The sequence below is a fragment of the Cetorhinus maximus genome, chromosome 12, assembly GCF_964194155.1.
Source record: "Cetorhinus maximus chromosome 12, sCetMax3.hap1.1, whole genome shotgun sequence".
NCBI classification, from domain to species: Eukaryota; Metazoa; Chordata; class Chondrichthyes; order Lamniformes; family Cetorhinidae; genus Cetorhinus; species Cetorhinus maximus.
The window spans coordinates 70,759,202-70,782,739 of NC_135890.1; the positions used below are offsets into that span (position 1 = coordinate 70,759,202).

Consider the following 23,538-nt stretch of genomic DNA (forward strand, 5'->3'; position numbering starts at 1 on the left):
TTTCTCTCTCTTTCTATCCCATAGTGTCGCAACTCACTGGGGATAGTGCGCTGTAATAACAAGCCGCACTGTTCCCCGAACCGAGACAAATGTGAAAAGTTTGATTAGACCACCAGACTGCCCAATTCTACCTAACTGTTTAATTTAGGTTAACAGAATACGAGCACCAGGTTTGTAAACTTAACAAGTAAATAACTGTTTATTAAACAAATTGTCTTTAACCACTGGCAAAAGAAAGAAATATGAACTGCTAACTTCTAACTCTATAAATTAAACTCTACCCCTTCTTACCCTCTATACACAAACACATACATACATAAGACATACAAAACACGGATTTTAAGGGTGAGATAAAATAGTTCAATAACACCAATCTGGAGTACGGGATTAGATCGGTTGATTTTGATTGATGTCTTCCAGATCCCCTGCAGTTCATTGTTAATGACACGAGGTGTAGTTCAGTGGTTGAAAACTTGCTTTTCAATGTCTCTACTGGTGATTTTCCCCTTTTCCTCTTGACAGGGGGCTTTTCAGAGAGAGAAGGTTACAGAGATATGAAGGAAAAGCCAACTAGCTAGCTTTCTGGATTTACTGGAATCTTACACACACAGGAGAGAAAGGTTTTAGGTGTGTTCTCTTTGCAGGCTAGGATCTTTCTGCCCACTGCTATCACACAAAACCTTGGTCACCTGATCAGGAGCCAATTAAAATGTTGTTGCTAGGCAGTTCCTTAGTTCAGAACCCCTTTCCGGCACCATTTTGTCCAACCTGGCACACACTGTTCCAGGAGAAAGCAACATTCTATATTCCTCATTCTGTTCCAGGGAACATGTCTTTCAACTGCAGCCGTGGTAGTTTTTACAGCCACAGTCCAAATTTTAAAACCACAGTTCCACAGAAATAAAGAAAAAGAAAAAGATATGTTCCTTACAATATTGATATTACTCACTCTGTCTATCCCATGCGATGTTTATCTATCTCATAGTTAGCCCTCTCTCTGTAGCTGTTCCATGGTTAGCTCTCTCTCTCTCAATCTATTCCATGGTTAGAAGTTTGTACTCTCTCTACATCCCATGGTGATTTTACTCTCTCTCTCTAGATCCCATGGTAATATTCCTCTCTCACTCTCTGTCTATTCCACGGTTAGCTCTCTCTCTCTCTCTCTCTCCCTCCCTCCCTCTCTCTATCCCATGGCGATATTACTCTCCTTCTCCCTCAATACCATGGCGATATTATTCTCTCTCACTCTCTATCCCATGGCGATATTACTCTCTCTCACTCTCTATCCCATGGCGATATTATTCTCTCTCACTCTCTATCCCATGGCGATATTATTCTCTCTCACTCTCTATCCCATGGCGATATTACTCTCTCTCACTCTCTATCCCATGGCGATATTACTCTCTCTCACTCTCTATCCCATGGCGATATCACTCTCTCTCACTCTCTATCCCATGGCGATATTACTCTCTCTCACTCTCTATCCCATGGCGATATTACTCTCTCTCACTCTCTATCCCATGGCGATATTACTCTCTCTCACTCTCTATCCCATGGCGATATTACTCTCTCTCACTCTCTATCCCATGGCGATATTACTCTCTCTCACTCTCTATCCCATGGCGATATTACTCTCTCTCACTCTCTATCCCATGGCGATATTACTCTCTCTCACTCTCTATCCCATGGCGATATTACTCTCTCTCACTCTCTATCCCATGGCTATATTATTCTCCCTTTCTCCCTCTTTCTCTATTCCATGGTTAGCCCCCACTCTCTCTCTCTCTATCTATTCTATGGGCAGAATTTTGCCCTCGTCGGGTGGGCTTGGCGGAGCAGGCAGGAGGCCGATCACTGCCTGCAATCGGGACCTGACTGTGATTTCACACTGGTGGGCCAATTAAGGCCGCCCAGCGTGAAATGCAGCTCGTTACTGGCCAGGAAAGTCCGAGCGGGGGTGGGGGGCCTGTCGGCTACCGGGTCCAATGGCGGCCCGGCGATCATTTAAAAATGGCCAAGGCAGCCCCAGAAAGGCTGCCAGTGAAGGATGTCTGTCTGGTGTTGTGAAGATGGACTCGAGTGCGGCAGCAAACGCCAAGCGGGAGGGCAGGTCAGGTGGGCCCCCTTTTTTCCAACGAAAGCCTCGCTGCCCTCCTGGAGGAGGTGGCTGCCAGAAGGAACACCCTTGTCCTCGGAGATGGGAGGAGGAGGCCACCGCACCTCACAAAAAGGGCATGGGAGGAGGTGGCAGCCTGGGTGAGCAGCCACGATGCGGTGTGGCACACCTGGGTGCAGTGCCGGAAGCGCTTCAATGACCTGCTGCGTACAGGAAGGCGAGTAACGTGTTGGCATGGGTCAGTGTGTTGAATTTTTAAGGTCTGGCCATTATCCCATGGAGCTCAGGGGTGTTAGAATCTGAGCGCCAACTGTCACTGACACTGGAGCTGGCCAAGGGGGTGAGCCCTGCCTGTTTGGACTGAGTGCCTTGCAGCTCGAGGGCCACGACTTGGTTGTGCCCTGCGAGGTGTTCCTCAGATGGGGTTGGCCAGGCTGCGATGGCGCTGCAGGTAGAGAGTGGACTAATCAATGCTCCTCTGTCCTTTCAGGAGAAGACAAACCATAACAATATTGAGAGGTCACGGACTGGCGGAGGACCCCCACACCTCCTCATTCTCTCCAGGTACGAGCAGGAGGCTTTGGAGCCTGCGAAGGGGCCATGCACCTCATTTAGCCAGCTGCGGTGAGGCTGGGGGTGTCAGATGAAGGTAAGAGCACAGTGCACTGAGGTGAGAGTTTCGGATTGTGCAACCATTCTAGTGCAGTCTCTTCATTGATGGGAACCTCAAACCTGGAGTCCCCGATGATCATTGGAAGGTGAGGGCACCGTGCTGCAGATCTCCATTGACTCACCGGGGTGCCTGGCATGCACAGTGACAGTGTGATGACTGTAACTAATGACATGTCCTTCTTCTCCCTTTTAGATTCACCAGCAGGCGGTCACTCTCTGGTCTCTGAAGGGCCACCCCTGACCCCGGAGGACCAGCACGCACCCCAAGCACCTGCAACACACCCACTTTCTGAAGCAGGCACCAGCACAGATACCAGCACCTGGTGGGCATTAGATCTTTGGCTAGTATATCGGTGCACAGAGGTGAGGGAACTTCACAGTCACTTGAGGAGCTGGTGGAGGCAGAGAGTGACCAGGTGCCGGCAGTCGGAGGACTGCTGGAGACCAGGATGATGCTCAGTCGAAGGCTGATGATGAGCCTCTGGAGTTGTCCATTAGGTGGCAGATGCTGGAAGTCCAGTGGGAGGATCTGGCGGAGATCCAAGAGAGTCTGCGTGCCATGGTCTCCATTGCGGAGGAGTCCTTGTGGACCCTCATGGCCGAGCACAGTGCCTCCTCCATTGAGATAGTGGTGACTGTCATGGACAGGCAGCTCCAGGGACAGAATCAGGGGTTCCTGGGGTTGCTCCTGGACCTGCAAGCCCTCACACAGGCAAGGACCTTAGCTGGACCGCCTAGGTGTAGTTTAAAGCACCTTAAGCACAAGAGAGACTGGTCACGGGTGATCTTTTGTTCCCACATTTTGTTTTTCTTTATTTAATGGTGTGACTACCAACACTAGTTTTTCTCCACTTAAGGCAATGAGAGTTCCAACATTAAATTACATTTGCTTTTGTGTTATTTGCCTGAGTATGCTTCATTTATTTTGTAGGTGCAGGGTAGGCCAGTATGTAGTGCTGGATGTGGGTAGCTCGAACCTTTATTGCACAGGCACTGAGTGTATCTTGGGGGTCAAGGAAAGGGTCATTTGTGCGATCCAGGATGGGGGCAGCAGCCCTGGCATGAGGTGGTAGCTCTTATTTGGCAGCCTAGCTGAAGGAGCATTGGATCAAGACATCCCTGGTGCCCTTGCCTTCCTGGAGGTTACCGAGGTCTGGCTCCATGCCCTCAGCATTGTCCTCACCGTGCTCCCCTTCTGACTCACTACTGGATTCATGCTCTGGGGCCTGTGCAGCTGAGTCAATATCCTCTTCCTCCAGTGGGTCCCCCCCTTGCCAGTGCCAGATTGTGAAGAGTGCAGCATGCAACCACTATCAGTGACATCCGCTCTGGGGGGTATTATAGTGCACCCCCTTAACGGTCAAGGCATCGGAAGCGCATCTTAAGACCTATGGTCCTCTCTACCACTGCCCTTGTGGAGGCGTGGCTCCTGTTGTACCGCTACTCGGCCTCAGTTCTAGGGTGGCGGAGAGGGCATGAGCCACCTTTTGAGGGGGTAGCCCTTGTCACCCAGCAGCCATCCATCCAGCCAGGCTGGAGCACTGAAGAGCCCCGGCATCTGGGAGTGTCTGAGGATGTAGGCATCGTGTGAGCTGCCTCGGTAACTTGCACAGACTTTCACACATACACACACACTATCTGCACGTTCATGGAGTGGAAGCCCTTCCTGTTGACGAAGGCACCAGGCTCACCTGCTGGCGCCTTTATGGCCACATGTGTACAGTCTATAGCACCCTGGACGCGGGGGAAGCCAGCAATGGCCGCGAAGACTCTGGCTCACTCAGTCTGGCTGGCCTCGTCCGTATGGTGATGAATAAATGTCAATATCTACCTGAACAGAGTTTCTGTCACCAGCTTGATGCAGCTGTGGACAGCTGATTGAGAGATTCCACACAGATTCTCTACTAAACCCTGGAAAGAGCCGGAGGGATAGAAGTTGTGCCACTGTGACCTTCAGAGCCGCTGGCATGGGGTGTCCACCCACAGTCAGAGCTGATCTCAGGCCCAATCATCTGACAAATGGAGGTCACTGTCTCCCTTCAGAGGTGGAGCCTCCTTCGGCATTGCACCTCAGACATATTGAGGTAGCTGCATCGCCGCCTGTAAACCCCAGCAGCAGGATAGGGACATCTTCTACATTCCCTACCGTCTTGGACTACCTGTTGCCCTTGTGTCCCTTGTGCCTGTGCCTCTCCTCCCACAGGTCCCTCCCCTGGAAGCTGAATAGGGACACATGGCCTCCTCTCCCTTCTGCCCCTCTCTTCCTCAGAGGAGGAGGTGCCACCAGCAGAGACCATAATACCCATTACCAGGGTAAGGGAAGGCTGTCTAATACCTGGAAGGGCCCACATGGTCTGAATCCTCAGGGGACCTGGAAGACACCAATAAGTCCTGAAATGAGACTTGGAAATGCTAAGAATGAAGTTCCGATCAGGGAAAACACTGCCAAGTTCCAATGAGCCACCAGCATCAAGTTATCTCCAAAACTCCTCACTGCTCACACTGGCAATGCTGCTGACCCTTTTTCATCCCACCTATGGATGAGGTTTTGCAAATTGTGGCCTGCCCGCCTGCCCGCTTTGACCGTGCGTCAAGCGAAAAATTGTAATGACAACGTTAAATTGCCGTCAATTGGGTTGTCAAGAGCCTAACTGGCCTGTTAATTAATGGTGGGAGCAGCTCCAACTGCTGCGCGTGCCCACCGAGCGAAATATCGCGCGAGTGCATGATGACGTCGGGACGCTCGTCTGATCTCATCACATGTCATTTCACGCTTAAGCGGGTCGGGCACGCATCCGCCCGCTCAGTGAAAAATTCTGCCCCATGTTTAGCTCCCTCTCTGCATTCCACGGTTAGCTCTCTCTCGATCCCATGGTGATATTACTCTCCCTCACTCTATTCCATGGTTAGCCCTCGCCCTCTCTATCTTACCATGGCAATATTACTCTCTCTCTTTCTATTCCATGATGATATTACTCTCTTTCTCCCCCTCACCCCCTATTCCATGGTTAGCCTGCTCCCTCTCTCTCTATCCCATGGTGATATTATCTCCCTTTCTTCCTCTCTTCCATGGTTATTTGTCTCTCTCTCCCTATTCCATGATGATATTACTCTCTCCCTCCCTCTATTCTGTGGTTAGCTTGCTCTCTCTCACCCTACCCCAGGGTGATATTACTCTCTCTCTTTCCCCTGGTTATCTCTCTCTCTCAATCCCGCGGTGATATCACACGTTTGTCCATCATCACAAATCTGAGAATTTAGGTAGAAAGCTTCTTACCGGCCACCATATCATGCTCCTGCCAGCAAGGAAGAAGCCTCCGACTGTGCCCCGGTTGCTCCTCACCATTGCCTGTGGAAACAACGACATGAATATTAGTGCGATTATCAGACTCTGCCTCTCCCCTCTGTAGGACCCCCAGCCTTTAAGGCTTATCCTGAACTCCATTAGAAGGACAGATTAAACTCCAGGACACTGCTGTGAGGAACCTAGCAGGAAAAATTACCAGAACCTTTAGAACATTTTAAAAAGTAACAAGTGTATCACATTTTACTTTCCAAAAGCAAAACCCTGCAGATGCTGGAAATGTAAACTGAAGCCAAAAAATGCTGGAAATACTCAGCCTGTCAGGCAGCGTCTGTAGAGAGAGATTTACTGAGTTAAAGTTTTGTGTCCACAATCTTTGAACAGAATTGGAAGATGGAAAGAGACGTGACATGTTCAAAGAAAGTACAGAGCTGGAATGGTGAAAATAGTAGAATCATAAAATGATAGAAATGATAAGCGGACTTGGACAGAGGGCAACAGGAAAACTGTTGAACTTGTGTAAGGAGAGGACACTGAGGGAAAATGGTCAGAAGACTTACTGAAGAGCACAATGATTCCACTGGAAGGGAAGGCAAACATCAGGAAACGTGAAGAGCATCATAGCATAATTTTGATCACACACGTAATGTTAAAAATCCTAGCAAATAGTTAAAGCAAGACATTAGATCAACTGTGATCAGTGGGTCTTAGGAAGGGCTGTGGAACTAGACAGGCAGGAGCAGTGATGAGACTGTTAAGCAAAAGCAGCATAGAATACCAACAACAAGTGTACACCTTTCTTTTTAACCATTCATGGGGTGTGGGCTTCACTGGCTGGGCCAGCATTTATTGCTCATCCCTAGTTGCCCTTGTGAAGGTGGTGGTGAGCTGCCTTCTTGAACCGCTGCAGTCCATGTGGTGTAGGTACTGTTAGGAAGTGCTGTCAGGAAGGGAGTTCCAGGATTTTGACCCAGTGACAGTGAAGGAACGGCGATATATTTCCAAGTCAGGATGGTGGGTGGCTTGGAGGGGAACCTGCAGGTGGCAGGGTTCCCATCTATCTGCTGCCCTTGCCCTTGTCCTTCTAGATGGTAGTGGTCGTGGGTTTGGAAGATGCTGTCGAAGGAGCCTTGGTGGATTCCTGCAGTGCATCTTGTAGATGGTACACACTGCTGTCACTGTGCGTCAGTGGTGAAGGGAGTGAATGTTTGTGGATGGGGTGCCAATCAAGTGGGCTGCTTTGTCCTAGATGGTGTCGAGCTTCTTGAATGTTGTGGGAGCTGCACTCATCCAGGCAAGTGGAGTGTATTCCATTACACTCCTGACTTGTGCCTTGTAGATGGTGGACAGGCTTTGGGAAGTCAGGAGGTGAGTTACTCATCACAGAGTTCCTAGCCTCTGACCTGCTCTTGTAACCACAGTATTTATATGGCTAGTCCAGTTCAGTTTCTGGTCAATGGTAACCCCCAGGATGTTGATAGTGGGGGATTCAGCACTGGGAATTACATTGAATGCCAAGAGGTGATGGTTATAATCTCTCTTGTTGGAGATGGTCATTGCCTGACACCTGAGTGGCGCGAATGTTACTTGCCACTTGTCAGCCCAAGTCTGGATATTGTCCGGGTCTTGCTGCATTTGGACATGGACTGCTTCAGTATCTGAGGAGTCGTGAATGGTGCTGAACATTGTGCAATCACCTGCGATCATCCCCATTTCTGACCTTCTGACCTTATGATGGAAGGAAAGTCATTGATGAAGCCGCTAAAGATGGTTGGGCCTAGGATACTACCCTGAGGAACTCCTGAAGTGATATCCTGGAGCTGAGGTGACTGACCTCCAACAACCACAACCATCTTTCTTTGTGCTAGGTATGACTCCAACCAGCAGAGAGTTTTCCCTCTGATTCCCATTGACTCCAGTTTTGCTAGGGTTCTTTGATGCCACACTCGGTCAAATGCGGCCTTGATGTCAAGGGCAGTCACTCTCACCTCACCTCGGGAATTCAGCTCTTTTGTCCATGTTTGAACCAAGGCTGTAATGAGGTCAGGAGCTCAGTGGACCTGGCATAAGCCAAACTGAGCATCAGTGAGCAGGTTATTGCTAAGCAAGTGCCATTTGATAGCATTGTTGATGACCCCTTCCATTACTTTACTGATGATCAAGAGTAGACTGATGGGGCGGTAATTGGCTGGGTTGGATTTGTCCTGCATTTTGTGTACAGGACATATAGGACATAGATGCCAGTGTTGTAGCTGTACTGGAACAGCTTGGCTAGGGGCACAGAAAGTTCTGGAGCACAAGTCTTCAGTACTATTGCCAGAATATTGTCAGGGCTCATAGCCTTTGCAGTATCCAGTGACTTCAGCCATTTCTTGATATCATGTGGAGTGAATTGAATTAGCTTACTGTTAAATTTCTTATATTCCTCACCAGTATGTGGTCGACAGATCAGAGACGGGTCAAGTTGGGACCCAGTCCTATCTCAAGTAGGAGAGCAAGTGCTACATGGTTGGTCACAGGAGTCCATATCTGACGAAATGAAACCGTACTTCAACAGAAGACATGAAATAACCAGCCAGGATGGCGTCTTAATGTGGGGAGCACGAGTGACAGTTTCTCCAAAGGGATAGGAGCCCCTTTTAATTGAACTACCTGCCCATCCAGGAATTTCCCAAATGAAGACCATATTAATGCAGCTATTTACGGTGACCTGGGATGGATAGCGAAATAGAGAGTTTAGTAAAGCACTGTGTGCAATGTCAGCAACTGTAAAAGTTGCCAGCGACAGCTCCATTACACCCATAGAAGTGGCCAGGTAGACCCTGGGCGCAGTTACACATTGTTCCCAGGAAAGGTCCAACATAGTTTCTGTTCATTGTCAATACCCATTCAAAATGGTTGATGACTTCACCTCACATACGTCCAATGTCAGGCGTTGCAATTGAGAAGCTACATCAGAGTTTTGCCATTCACGGACTACCAGAAGTAGTGGTTTCCGATAACGGCATGGCACTTACAAGTGCTGAGTTTCAACGGTTTATCAGCCTCAATGTTATCCCTCATGCAAAAACTCCACCGTGCTACCCTTCCTTAAACGGACTGGCTGAAAGTGAGGTTCAAGCATTCAAAGCAGACATGAGGAAGCTAACTGGTGATTCCTTGTGGTGGCAATCAAGCTAGCACGCTTTCTTTTTCATTACAGGGCTACCCTTCACACAACAACAGGTTGCGGAGTTATTGTTGAAACGCCGTCTCACGATGAGGTTGAGATTAATCATGCCGAATTTAGAGGGGAAGGTGGAAAGAAGTCAGGGGAGCCAGAAAACTAGACATGACTGGCATAGTCATGAGTGGAAATTTACCATGGGAGAGCCGGTATACATGAAAAACTTTGGAGAAGGACAAAAGCGGTTACCAGGTGAAATAAGTGTGATGACTGGACGTCTATCTTAACACGTGGACGTGGAAAGCCAGATCTTCAATAAACATGTGACCATATAAGGAAGAGAGGCAAATCACCAAGATTTGGTTCCACCAGTGATCATGACCGGGTCTGCGATTCCTGTTGAGGACACTCAACCCAGGACTGACATGCCTGATGCTCCCGTAGGAGTTGAGGATACAGAACTGCAAGTGCCCACTGAAGCACCTGATGTTCAGGCAACTCCGGAAAAGAAGGTTCCTGACAAAGAATCTGAAGTTGTGGAGCTGCGATGTTCCACACATACCAGGAAACCACCTGAAAGATTGAACTTGTAAATTCCTTACCCAGTGTAAATATTATGTTGTCTTGAAAAATTTGTACTTGTATATATATGTATAGCCAAGGAGGGGGGAGGAATGTAGTAATTAAAGGGGGAGGAATGTAGTAATTATGGTTTTATTTAGTGTGTAATGTACCTTTAAGAATTATCCTTGTTAAGGAATATCATATGATCTGTAGTAACCAATAGGAGAGTAGTGTGGGCTACCTCAGCAGCCAGTGTAGAGTTAGAGTTGGAGTTGAAAGCACACATGTAGTTACTGCTGGGTATATTGTAAATAAACTTAATGTTTCCACCCAAGAAATAAAATAAAATTTAAAATGAAATGAAATATCTTAACTGACTAAATAATTAAAAAAATAAACAAACAAAAACTGGATTAAAAAAGGGGTCAAGAGGGAGGAGAAGTTGTTGAACTCAATGTTAAGTCTGGAAGGCTGTAAAGTGCCTAATCGGAAGATGAGCTGCTGTTCCTCCAGTTTGCGTTGGGCTTCACTAGAACATTGCAGCAGGCCAAGGACAGACATGTGGACATGAGAGCAGGATGGTGTGTTGAAATGGCAAGCGACAGGAAGGTCCAGACCTTCATGCTTGTTGACTGAGCGAAGGTGTTCTGCAAAGCGGTCACCCAGTCTGCATTTGGTCTCTCCAATGTAGAGGAAACCGCATCGGGAGCAGCGAATGCAGTAGACTAAATTGAGGGAAGTACAAGTGAAATGCTGCTTCACTTGAAAGAAGTGTTTGGGGCCTCGGACGGTGAGGAGGGAGGGGGTAAAGGGGCAGGTGTTGCACCTTCTGTGATTGCATGGGAAGGTGCCGTGAGAAAGGGATGAGGAGTTGGGGCTGATAGGGGAGTGGACCAGGGTGTCCTGGAGGGAATGGTCCCCATGGAATGCTGACCGGGGGTGTGGGGTGGGGGGTGGGGGGGGTGAAGAGAAGATGTGTCTGGTGGTGGCATCATGCTGGAGTTGGCGGAAATGGCGGAGGCTGGTGGGGTGAAAAGCAAGGACAAGGGGTATCCTATCATGGTTCTGAGAGGCCGGGGGGGAGGGGTGAGGGCAGCCGTGCGGGAGATGAGTTGGACACAGTTGAGGGCCCTGTCAACCACCGTGGGGGGGGGTAGAAATTATGCTTTCAGACCACCTGTAAATAAAAAGAGAGGCTCCTACATGCAACTGAAGAGGAAAGAGCAAGACCATGAAACGTGGAGAGATGAGCAGTGGAACCTGTCCAAAGGGAGATCACCATACTGCACAGGGGCTGGGGGATGGGGGATGGGAGGAAAGAACAAAAGGAAAGGTTTGTAATATGGTGGGTGATAAAAATGATTTTATGACAACCATGCCTTCAGCTGCTTAGGCTTTAAACTCTGGAATTTCATCACTAATCCTTTCCATTTCTTTATCCCCCTCTAAGACACTCCTTTAAATACCTCTTCAGAAAGCTTTTAGTCACCTGACTGAATACCTTCCTACATGGCTCAGTATCAAATTTTATTACGTGCTGGAATACTCTGTATGAAGGCAAGTTATTGTTTGTCTCATTGCCCTTTGCTGATGACTCATTCTACAACTTTACTTTTGGCTGGCTGCAAAAGCTCTCCTTTTAACTCAATCCTTTCCCATTGCCACTGGACAACTCCATCAGACAATGACAGAATGTCTGCCAATTGGTTCTGTCATTAGTCCAAGGTCGGGGGACATCTCCCTGTCCCACAGCTTGGTGTTTCTCAGAATCAGTCGATAAACGAGCAAGTGTTTGAATAATGTGGGCTTTATTATCATGGTGACTGTATTCACACACTGTTACCTCCAGAGTTAATGTCAGAATAAAAAACATCTTTTGAAGATATATGATTCATTATTCACCAAGGCTCATGTTCTTAACTGGAGGAGGCAGAATAGTTGAGTTCAAGAGACAATCAAGGGAAGGGCTGGAAGGCTCAGGTAAAGGTTTGTCTGTGGAGGGTACCTCTGAAAGAGGGACATCTTGTTTGGATTTATAGATATCACATAGTCTACGTTATATCCTGGAATGGTTTTGATTAACTGAGGGGTTTGGAGAGGACTTATTTGGAGTATTTTCTTCTTTCATTGGCCTTGGATTATTCTCTGATTTGTTTGACTCTCCCAGGAGATTACATGGCTGAAGGTTGGGAGGGGTGGGGTAGATGGGCGTTGCGGGAGCGAGGGGGCACGGGGGGAATGGGGAGTGTAAGGGGGTGGGGAAATGGGGCAGCATCTCTCTGCTCCCTGATCTAAAATTTGCTCCTGTTCCGGCAATGACTCAATTTTAAAATTCTCATCCCTATTTTCAAATCCCTCCCATGGTCTCACCACTCCCTATCCCAGTGATCTCCTCCAGCCCCACGGCCCTCTGAGATATCTGTGCTTCTCCAATTCTGTCCTCTTCAACATCCCAGATTGTAATCGCTCCAACATTGGTGGCTGTTCCTTCAGCAGCCTGGATCCTGAATCCTGGAATTCCCTCCCGAAACCTTTCCACTTCTCCAACATTTTTTCCTCCTTTAATATACTCCATGAAACCCATCCATTTAGCCAAGTTTAATCCATGATAAGGCTATTTGCTTTGCGAAGTTCATTCCTTCTCAGTCAAAGCACAATTTACCCTTTCATTGGGCTGTAGTGGACCACCTGCTGTGTAAATAGGTCCTAATGCCTAAAGGAACACTCTAGGATATTAATCCATCTGTACATCTTCATCATTTAAGCCAGGACAGGTTTCTACTAGCCTCAACCCCACAGTGTATCCTGTCTCGCCCAGCAGCACAAGGCCTCAATTTTCCTTTTGATTGAATTGTTCCAATTTTGACTGACCAAGTGGTTTAAATCAGGAGGCGTTATTACAGCTGAAGAGTACAGTTAAGAAAATCAATTTTAAGATATTTAATATCCAAATTAATTAATTAACTAGAATAGAAATGGCTGGGCAGGTGATGCGTTGCAGCTGTAGCATGTGGGGCCTAGTGGATGCCAGTGCGATCCATGGTGACCACATCTGCAGCAAGTGTTGGCTGCTTGAGAAACTTTGACTCAGAGTTGATGAGCTGGAGTCTGAGCTGCGGACGCTGCGACACATCAGGGAGGGGGAGAGTTACAGTCACACCCCTTAGATTAAGTACATCAAATTTGGACCGTGGTCAGGGATAGGACAGTGTGTCTGCAAGTGAGGCAGGTATGGGGATCCAGAATTTAGCTTTGGAGGAGCCTCAGCCAGTGCCTTTGTCCAATAGGTACGAGGTTATTGCTCCCGGTGTGGACGAGGGCACAGAATGCAGGGAGGATGAGCAAACTGACCACAGCACCGTGGTACAGAACGCCATTCTAGTGGGGGAAGAAAAGAGAAATGTAGTAGTAATAGGGGATGGCATAGTTAGGGGGATAGACACTGTTCTCTGCAGCAAAGACAGAGAGTCTCAAATGCTGTGTTGCCTACCTGGTGCCAAGGTTAAGGAGACCTCTTCTTGGCTGGAGAGGAACTTGGAGTGGGGGGGAAGGATCCATTTGTCATGGTCCACGTAGGTACCAACAACATAGGTAGGACTAGGAAAGAGGTTGGACTACGAGCAGCTCAGGGCTAAATTAAAAAGCAGAACCACAAAGATAATAATCTCCGGATTACTACCTGAGCCACGTGCAAATTGGCATCGGGTATAGATTAGAGAGGTAAATGCTCAAAGATTGGTGTGGGAGAAATGCGTTCCAATTCATGGGGCACTGGCACCAGTGCTGGGGAAGGACAGAGCTGTTCCATTGGGACAGGCTTCATTTGAACCATGCTGGGACCAGTATCCTGGCGAATCGTATAACTAGGGTTGTGGATAGGACTTTAAACTAATTAGTGGGGGGAAGGGTTCAATTAAGGGAAGTTTAGAAAATCAAAACTAAACGAGGGAGCAGAGGTGCAGAGTAGTGAAAAGGCAAACAATAATCAAAGTGTGACAGGAAGGGGCAGAAAATATAAACAGTAGAGTGCAGCAGAAATTAGAACCAGAATGAGTAATAATGGTAAAAAGTCAAAGCTGAAGGCTCTTTATTTGAATGCACGCAACATTTATAACAAGATAGATAAGTTGACGGCACAAATAGAAATAAATGAATATGACTTGATAGCTGTTACAGAGACATGGTTGCAGGGTGACCAAGACTGAGAACTCAATACTCAAGGGTATTCGACATTCCAGAAAAATAGGCAAAAAGGAAAAGGAGGTGGGGTAGCTTTGTTAATAAAGGAAGGTATCAGTGCAGTGGTGAGTACTGATATGTGTGCAATAGATCGTGATGTGGAATTAGTTTGAGTGGAAATAAGGAATAGCTAGGGGAAGAAGTCATGGGTGGGAGTTGTCTATAGTTCCCCAAAGAGTTGCCTCACTGTAGGACAAAGTATAAACCAGGAAATAATGGAGGCATGTGAGAAGGACGTGACAATTGTCATGGGTGATTTTAATCTGCATATTGACTGGACAAATCAGATTGGCAGGAGTAACATGGAAGACGAATTTGTAGAGTGCATCAGGGATTGTTTCTTAGAGCAATACATTACAGAACCTACCTGGGAATAGACTGTTAGATCTAATAATGTGTAATGAGGTAGGATTAATAAGAGATCTCGTAGTTAAGGATCCTCTAGAGGGTAGGGATCACAACATGGTAGAAGTTCAAATTCAGTTTGAGGGCGAGCAACTCAGATCTCAAACCAATGTCCTCACCTTAAATAAGGGTATGAAGAAAGAGCTGTCTAAAGCGGCCCAGGAAAAATAGAGTAAGGGGAAGGTCAGTGGATGAGCAGTAGCAGACATTTAAGCAGATATTTCATAATGCTCAGCAAAAATTTATCCCAGTCAAAAAGAAGGACTCGATGAGAAGGATAAACCACCTTATGGTTTATCAGTGCCATGGTTAACAAAGGTGGTCAAGGAGAGTATCCAATCAAAAACCAAGGTATACAAAGCGGTGAAAACTAGTGGTAGGCCAGAGGATTGCGAATTTTTTAGGAACCAGCAGTGGATGACTAAAAAGCTAAGCGGGAAAAGATTGGTTATGAAAGTAAATTGGCAAGAAATATAAAAACAAACAGCAAGAGCTTCTATGAGTATATAAAAAGAAAGAGAGTAGCTAAAATGAGCGTGGGGCCCTTGGAGGATGCGACTGGAGAATTGATAACAGGGAACAGGGAAATGGCAGATAATTTAAACCAATATTTTGCATCAGTCTTCAGGGTGGAGGTGACTATAAACATTCCAAAGATATCAGATAAGCAAGGAGCTAATGGGAGGAAAGATCTTGTAACAGTCTCTATCACAAGGGACAAAGTATTTGGCAAATTAATGGGACTAAAGGCAGACAAGTCACCAGGACCTGATGGCCTGTATCCAAGGGTTTTAAAGGAAATGGCTGCAGAGATAGTGGAAGCATTGGTCGAAATATTCCAGAACTCACTGGATTCCAGGAGGGTCCCAGTGGATTGGAAAATCGCTAATGTGATACCCCTGTTCAAGAAGGGAGGGAGACAAAAAGCAGGAAACTATAGGCCAGTCAGCCTAACATCTGTAGTTGGGAAAATGCTAGAGTCCCTTAGTAAGGAAGAAATATCTGGACATTTAGAAAAGCTTAACACAATCAAACAGAGTCAACATGGTTTTGTGAAAGGGAAATCATGTTTGACAAATTTGTCAGAGTTCTTTGAGGATATAACAAAGAGAGTTGATAAAGGGGAACCAATAGATGTAGTATATTTGGATTTCCAGAAGGCATTCGATAAGGTGCCACATAAAAGGATATTGCACAAGATAAGAGCTCACAGTATTCGGGGTAACGTATTAGCATGGATTGAGGATTGGTTAACACACTGGAGACAGAATTGGGATTAATGGGTCTTTTTCAGGTTGGAAAGATGTAACCAATGGAATGCCACAAGGATCATTCCTAGGGCCTCAATTATTTACTATCCATATTAATGACTTGGAGAAGGGGGCAGAGTGTAATGTATCCAAATTTGTTGATGATACAAAAATAGGTGGGAGGGCATGTTGTGATGAGGACATAAGGAATCTGCAAGGGGATATAGACAGGTTGAGTGAGTGGGCAAAAACTTGCCAGATGGAGTTTAACATAGGAAAGTGTGAGGTGATGCACTTTGGTAGGAAAAATCAAAACACAGACTATTATTTAAATGGAGAGAAACTCCAAAAAAGTGCAGCACAGAGGGATCTGGGTTTTCTGTGCATGAAACACAAAAAGCTAGCATGCAGGGGCAGCAAGTAATTAAGAAGGCAAATGGAATTTTGGCTGGCATTGCTAGGAGGTTGGAGTTTAAAAATAGGGAAGTCTTGTTACAAATGTACAGGGTGTTGGTGAGGCCACACCTGGAGTACTGTGCACAGTTTTGGTCCCCGTATTTAAGAAAGGATATACTGGCATTGGAGGCAGTTCAAAAGAGATTCACTAGGCTGATTCCTGGGATAAAGGGGTTGACTTATTAAGAACAGTTAAACAGGATAGGCTTTTATTCATTAGAGTTTAGAAGAATGAGGGGTGATCTTATTGAAACGTACAAGATTCTGAGGGGGCTTGACAGGGTAGATGTTGAGAAGATGTTTCTGATAGTGGGGGAATCTCAAACTAGGGGACATAGTTACAGGATAAGGGGGCACTCATTTAAAACTGAGATGCGAAGGAATTTCTCCTCTCGGAGGGTAGTGAATGTCTGGAATTCTCTACCCCAGGGAGTTGTGGATGCTAGATCACTGAAAGTATTTAAAGAGGAGACAGATAGATTTTTGAAATATCAGGGAGTTGGGAGCTATAAGGAGCTGGCACGAAGGAGGAGTTGAGGCTTGGGACAGATCAGCCATGATCTTATTGAATGGTGGGGCAGGCTTGAGGGGCCAAATGGCCTACTCCTGATCCTTTTTCTTATTCTCTTATGTTCCTGGAGTAATGAATGATTTCAGTCTGTCCTGAGAATCTTCAATCGCAGGGAGATTCCAACAGCTCCTTCCTGAAAGAGGTTATTCACACACTGTCAACCAGTTTGGTTAGGAATCTGTCTCCAGGGAAATAAATAATTTAATCCCTAACCTCACTCAAGGTTGGTTCATTTTAAAACTGTAACCTCCAGTTCTGCAGTCACAGTCTGTATGTTAAATAGTTGGCTAACATCACCATCATCTACAAAGGCCTCATTGTAATTTAACAGAAATAGGCTGGGCTCTGCAAGTCTCATTATAATCTCTCAGCCTCAGTCCCAGAATCACCTTGGAGGCCTGGAGATGAATATTTTCACTAAGTTTAACCCTGACACACGCCCATATTTACTTCCCTCCTGTCTTGCCTGGCCTATCAAAGCCTCAATTTTCCGATTCTCACCTTGGTCAAATCCCTCCATGGCCTTCCCTCTCCCTATCTCTGTAACCTCCTCGATCCCGACAACCTTCCAGGGTCTCAGCACTCTTCCAGTCCCAACCTCTTTTGCATGCTAGGGTTGCCAACTCTCCAGAATTAGCCTGGAGCATCCAGGAATTGAAGATCAATCATCTCCAGGACACCACTGTGTGCAACCCTGGAGAAAAATAATCGGTTCATTAAAAAAGATAGTTTCAAGGAAATTCTTTGAACATCACTCTTTACTATACATAAAAATATTGAAAATAGGTGGTGGGGGTGGGGGAGGCGGGAGGCGGGGGTGGAGGGAAAGGGATAAAAAGCCTGTTTGACCGACAGTCAGCATTATCCGATTGGGTTCCGATTGGTGTAGGAAGGCAGTAGGCAGTACGTTACAAGGATGGATGTGTTGGCCAACTAATGGCTGGAATGTAGGAGCAAGTCATGTGATGAAACCTCCAGGAATACATTCAATCGCAAATGGCAATGTGTGCCCCACTTCCTTTGCATGGTGGCAGTCAACTGCCTAAGCTCTAGAATTCCTTACCTAAACCTTTCCATCTCTTTTGCCCCATTTAATACACCATTTAAAACCTATCTCTTCAACCAAACCTTTGGTCACCTGTCCTACTACCTTATTCTTTGGCACTGTATCAATTATTTGTGTTTGATTATGCTCCTGTGATATGTTTTAATATGTTTAGGTGCTTTCTAAATGCAAATTATTAGCATTGGGAAGAGACTGTCAGTTAAGATTGCCTCTCATGTCAGTTCTATTTAAATATGTTACACAAATGCTTTGACTCCACCTTTATCATTAAAGCCCCTGCAAGCCAGGAGTGAATACCTCCTTCACCCCGTGTGCTGATAGGTTCTGGAGCGATTATAAATCTGAATCAGTATAAATCAGACACCACTTCTGTTTTATTGACCTTTGGGAGCAATCAGTCATTGCTAGATGTTTGCCAACTCTCCTGTTTCAACTTGTTAGTTTGTTTAACAAAAACAGAGTTACCTGGAAAAACTCAGCAGGTCTGGCAGCATCAGCGGAGAAGAAAAGAGTTGCCGTTACCCCATTGTTAGTTTGTTAGTTTCTTATAGGAAACAGTGAACTTTATTAACAGACTTCAGAGGAGACTACACGCTTGTTCCTAGGCTAGATCACCACTCTCAGCTACCTACGTTACCAGGATCCAAGCTGATTGGTGAAGTCAAAACCAAGATACAGAGCTTTTCTCTAACAAGAGAGTTGATTGACTTGTTCAGTATCACAGCTCTCCTCCCATTTCACCCAGTGCCCCAACTATCCCCTATTTAGATTCTCTTTTTAATAAAATCAAAAATCAATAAAATGAGACTGAGGTCAGTAAACAAAGAGAGCACTAATGGAGCTGACAGCACTGTCAGAGCTACAGAGCCTGTCATGGTTTGTTTTCGGAGTTAAGGCTGAAGGTGGCTGACTTTCACAATGCGACAGTCACCCATGGTATTGTAGTATGCTGCCATTTAGTTCTCACACAGGGTGGACCATCAGCCCCCTGCCAAACTTCCGAGCGGAAGCCCAGGCACTTTCCCAACAGACAAAGGAACACTGGATGGAGACAAAGCCCAAATGTGCAACTGTACATCCAGGCCCCTGGAGGTAATGGGACCTCCCCATGACTCAGCAGTTAAAACACTCAGCCTGGTATGGTTCTGGGCTATTAAACAACGGATTCTAGTCTTGAACCCTATCCTGTAGTGAACTTGCTGGTCTTAGCTGGGAGTTGGGTGTGGGGGGAGTGAGGGGCGGAGACATTGGGTGTGAGGGTAAGAAGTTGGACGTGAGGGTAGGTTGGGAGTGGGGAAGTGGTGTAGTACAATCAGCCTGGGTGATCCTGGGTTAGTGAGTTGAAGCATCATCAGTGTTCAACCAGAGACACTGACTTAAGGTGATTTGCAAAGGAACCAAAGGCGACTAGAGTAAAAGCTATTTTCCACAGCGAGTGTTTTTTAAAATTCATTCATGGGATGTGGGCTTCGCTGGCTGGGCCAGCATTTATTGCCCATCTCTAATTGCCCTTGAGAAGGTGGTGGTGAGCTACCTTCTTCAACCACTGCAGTCTATGTGGTGTAGGTACATCCACAGTGCTGTTAGGGAGAGAACTCCAGGATTTTAACCCAGTGACAATGAAGGAATGGTGATATATTTCCAAGTCAGGATGGTGCGTGGCTTGGAGGGGAACTTCCAGGTCATGGTATTCCCATGTGTCTGCTGCCCTTCTCCTTCTAGATGGTAGTGGTCATGGGTTTGGAAGGTGCGACTGAAGGAGCCTTGGTGAGTTGCTGCAGTGCATCTTGTAGATGGTACACACTGTTGCTACTGTGTGTAGGGGGTGGAATGAGTGAATGTTTAAGGTGGTGGATGGGTTGCCAATCAAATGGGCAGCTTTACACTGGATGGTGTCGCGCTTCTTGAGTATTGTTGAAGCTGCACTGTAATAAACTTGGAAGGTGCAGGACGGGTTTCTTATAGGAAACAGTGAACTTTATTAACAGACTTCAGAGGAGACTACACGCTTGTTCCTAGACTAGATCACCACTCTCAGCTACCTACGTTAACAGGATCCAAGCTGATTGGTGAAGTCAAAACCAAGATACAGAGCTTTTCTCTAACAAGAGAGTTGATTGACTTGTTCAGTCTCACAGCTCTCCTCCCATTTCACCCAGTGCCCCAACTATCCCCTATTTAGATTCTCTTTTTAATAAAATCAAAAATCAATAAAATAAACTAATTAAAAGGGATTGACAGCCACTGGAGGGGCACTGTAACTAAAACAAAAATGTAAAAGGAAACTTAACTAAGCCAAAATAACGTTCCCAGGATCCCCTATTTATATGTGCTGAAAGTCAATTAATACCCATCACCTGTTTCTCCTAACCTTAAGAATGTAATTGACATCAACAAATCTTAGCAATGCAATTAACAAGACATTAATGGGCAGAATTTAGCCCTCGATGGGCAGGCAGGCCCCATCGGCTCGGCAGCAGGTGGGCAGCTGAATCTGCCGCCAAAACGGGCCCTGCTGCCATTTTGAGTGGGCGGGCTGCCCGATGGGAAGCGCTATGCACTTCCTGTGCGGGAGGGGGGGGAGGGGAGGGATTCCCCAACTGTCAGAGTTGCCTCAGGGAGAGCGCTGAAAGTTTAATAAACCTAAAAAATAGCAAAATAAAAAAATTATTAACATGATCCCCTCATGTGACAATGTCACATGAGATGGGACATGTTAATAAATATTACATAAAGTTTATTAAAGTTTTTAAAAACAGACATGAAACCTCATCCCACCGGTGGATGAGGTTTCATGTTTTTTCTATTGCCCGCTGGGGCTCCTGGCCTGCCCGCCAACCTTAAGGTTGGGTGGGCAGGTCCTTTAATTAGGTTAATGATCCTGTCAATGGCCTCAATTGGCCATTGACAGGTCGGCGGGCGGACAGCTGATTTCGCTGTCCGCCCCCCTTCCTGAATATTTAAATGAGGCGGGATGATATCGGGGGTTCCTCCCGATGTCATCCCGCGTCATTTTACTGTCGGCGAGTGGGCCCCACCCCCAACTTGCCAACGGAAAAATTCTGGCCAACATCAAGGACTCATTGGCCTTTTGCCAATTCCCTGAAAGTCTTAGAGCTCAATTCCTCACACCCTTACAAACATTCTCTTTCAAACATTTATCTTCTTTTCCAATTCATGTCGTGGGTATTGCCTCCATCACTTTCTCTGGAGGAGCATCATGGCCTTATATCTCGCTGCGCAAAAAAAGTTTTATCATTCCCTTTTGCTGCTGATCCGTGACCTTTGCTCCCCAGCTATCACATCAACAGAACACCCACACATGAGCCAAGCAAACAACAAGTTTCACAGAGGAACTGATTCCTTCAGTCACATAGCAGCAACAACTTACAATTTATACAGCATTTTAAATCTGGGGAATTGTCCGAAGATGCTTCATCAAAGTGTGATCAGATAAAAATGGATGCCGAGCCAAACAAGAAGATATTAGGAAAGAGTGACCAGAAACTTGGCCAAAGAGGTGGGTGCTGTATATTTTATATATCAGATCTATGCAGAGGTGACTATGTATGTAACAGGTTTTGTTTAGAGTGCTTTAAAATGCCTGCTCCATGCTCCAGCTCTGGTTTCCAGCTCTTTTTACAGTTTGTTTACTTTTGTCCCAGTCCACACCCAGGTTTAACTAATCAAGCACAGAGAGTTTCAATAGTAAACAGACTCGCATAAACAAACACAGAACAATGGAGCATTACAGCGGGTTTTAAGGAGAACCCTAAAGAAGGAGGCGGAGGGATTAGTGAGGGAGTTCCAGACAGGCAGCAAAACGCGGCACCAGTCCTTCTGCACTTTATTGGTTAAGTGAGGAGAGAGGGGAGGAGAGTTAAGAGGGGACACTTCTTGGAGAATAATAACTCATTAAACCAGGTCAGAGTTTGCTGTCAAAATAACGGTCAGGCTAGTGGCAGACATGCAGCTACAGGCAAATATAAGTTGACGTGCGAGGTCCATCACTTTGCCTTTAGCACCTCATTGTCTGCCTCAGCATTAATATGTATAATATTGAAAGAGCCAAATCTCCACAGTAGACAACAATAAACTTAACCTGCTTCAGATATTTATTTACTACCATAGATAACCTTTCAACAACATGCAATCGATTAATTACTATTAACCTCTCTGGCCTCAAACACCACATGTTACATGTGTGACGTGTCTCTTAATCCTTCAGGATTTGAACATTTTGGGGAGATTTTAAAAATGCCAATTTTTAAATTCTGAATCTTACTGTACCTTTCTGCTCCTTTACTCTCTCTCTCCATTCAATCTTTCCTCCCTCTCTTTATTTCTCTTTCAGTGTCTGAATTGACATTGAATTCATCCAGTCGAATTCACCTTCTCTCCCAGTCCTTCTGCACTTTATTGCCCTCAGTGGTTAAGGAGATGGCCCCTTAGTTTCCCTGTTCAGTGAGTCCTGTTCCTCCTATCAGTTAATCTTTCAAGAACACTGCAGGCAAACAAAGGAAGCAGGGGTAAGTCTAACCAAAAACAGACAATTGTTCAAAGTCCCGTTACAAGAAAATCCACTTGAAATAACCCAAATGTCCTCCAGGGGCTGGCGGGTAACAAGCTCCCAACACAGGCTGCTCGACAATGCTTGTGACTGACACCTGTCTCCTCTCACCATACTGGAGGAGCCCAGGGGTGACTGTGACAGACCCTCACACTCATCTGCCAGTATTAAATCACCTCTCAAACTCCTCTTCAAGTCTGAAAATGTCTCTGCGGATAAGAAAATGTGCAAAAAAGGTGCCAATAAATAGTTCCAAAGCTGTTACTGATAACTGGCAGCAAACTGGCATCAATGGAACGATTAGGAATGCATAGGAATACAGGTATCATTAATGATAAAAAAATAAATCTTTCGAAAATAAAGCCAGCAACAAAACATTCTTTACAAAGCAAAAATAACGACATTTAAACATACATTGAATATCGTTTCTATGCAGTTATAACTTGTGCAGAATTTCAACAAAAACTTTATTCCGTTAAAAGACTCCTATTACTGAAGTATGTTGGACCTTGCCCCCAGTTGAAACGCTTGCTGCCCCCACCCCCCGGCACTCACCCAGATCCCCACAGCCAGGACCACTAGGAAATAGATGACAATGACTGAGATATCCGCCGGGTTGTTCACAGCTATCCGGGAATCAGTGTCACCGGTAGCCGGAGTGGTGAGGCTCCCTGGCGGCACAGTTCCACTCGCCATTACCACTTCCGAAAAGATGTGCCGGACTAACAGACACAAACGGAGAGTGGAACAACTCCTTCAGCTTTTATAGCTCAGCAGCCGAAGGCGTGGTTCATTCTTTTACCTTCTGTTAATACTAAAACCAGGCCGCTTTCTGCAACAAAGGACGTTTTTATCTTTCCCATGAAGTGCAACTTTGTTCAGATCAGGAATTTAAGTAATAGATAAATCGTTAATCATCTACAAATACCTTTGTTCATGTTGGTAACACTCACCTCTCAGCCAGAAAGTTGTTAGTTCAAATGCCACTCCAGAGATTCGAGCACAACCACCTAGGCTGACTCTCCAGTGTAGTCCTGAGGGGGGGGGAGGGGGGGGTTTGCATGAAATGTTAACTTTAATGCCTCCAAGTGCCTCTCGTGATCCCATGACACTATCTGAAAGAGGGCAGGGAAGTTCTTCTGGGTGTCCTGGTCAATAT

At 46.1% G+C, this 23,538-nt stretch overlaps 1 protein-coding gene across 1 annotated transcript in view; it reads right to left on the reverse strand.

The window, feature by feature from the left end:
- slc5a1 (solute carrier family 5 member 1) overlaps window positions 1–23,114 on the reverse strand; it is a 95,964-nt gene extending 72,850 nt beyond the window's left edge. The window contains exons 1-2 of the mRNA XM_078553856.1: window positions 22,935–23,114; window positions 6,066–6,137 (exon numbers count right to left, since the gene is read on the reverse strand). Of these exons, the coding sequence (XP_078409982.1) occupies window positions 6,066–6,137; window positions 22,935–23,075 (213 nt within the window). The 5' untranslated portion in view covers window positions 23,076–23,114. The remainder of the gene's footprint in view (window positions 1–6,065; window positions 6,138–22,934) is intronic.
- Between the last annotated feature and the right edge of the window lie 424 nt (window positions 23,115–23,538).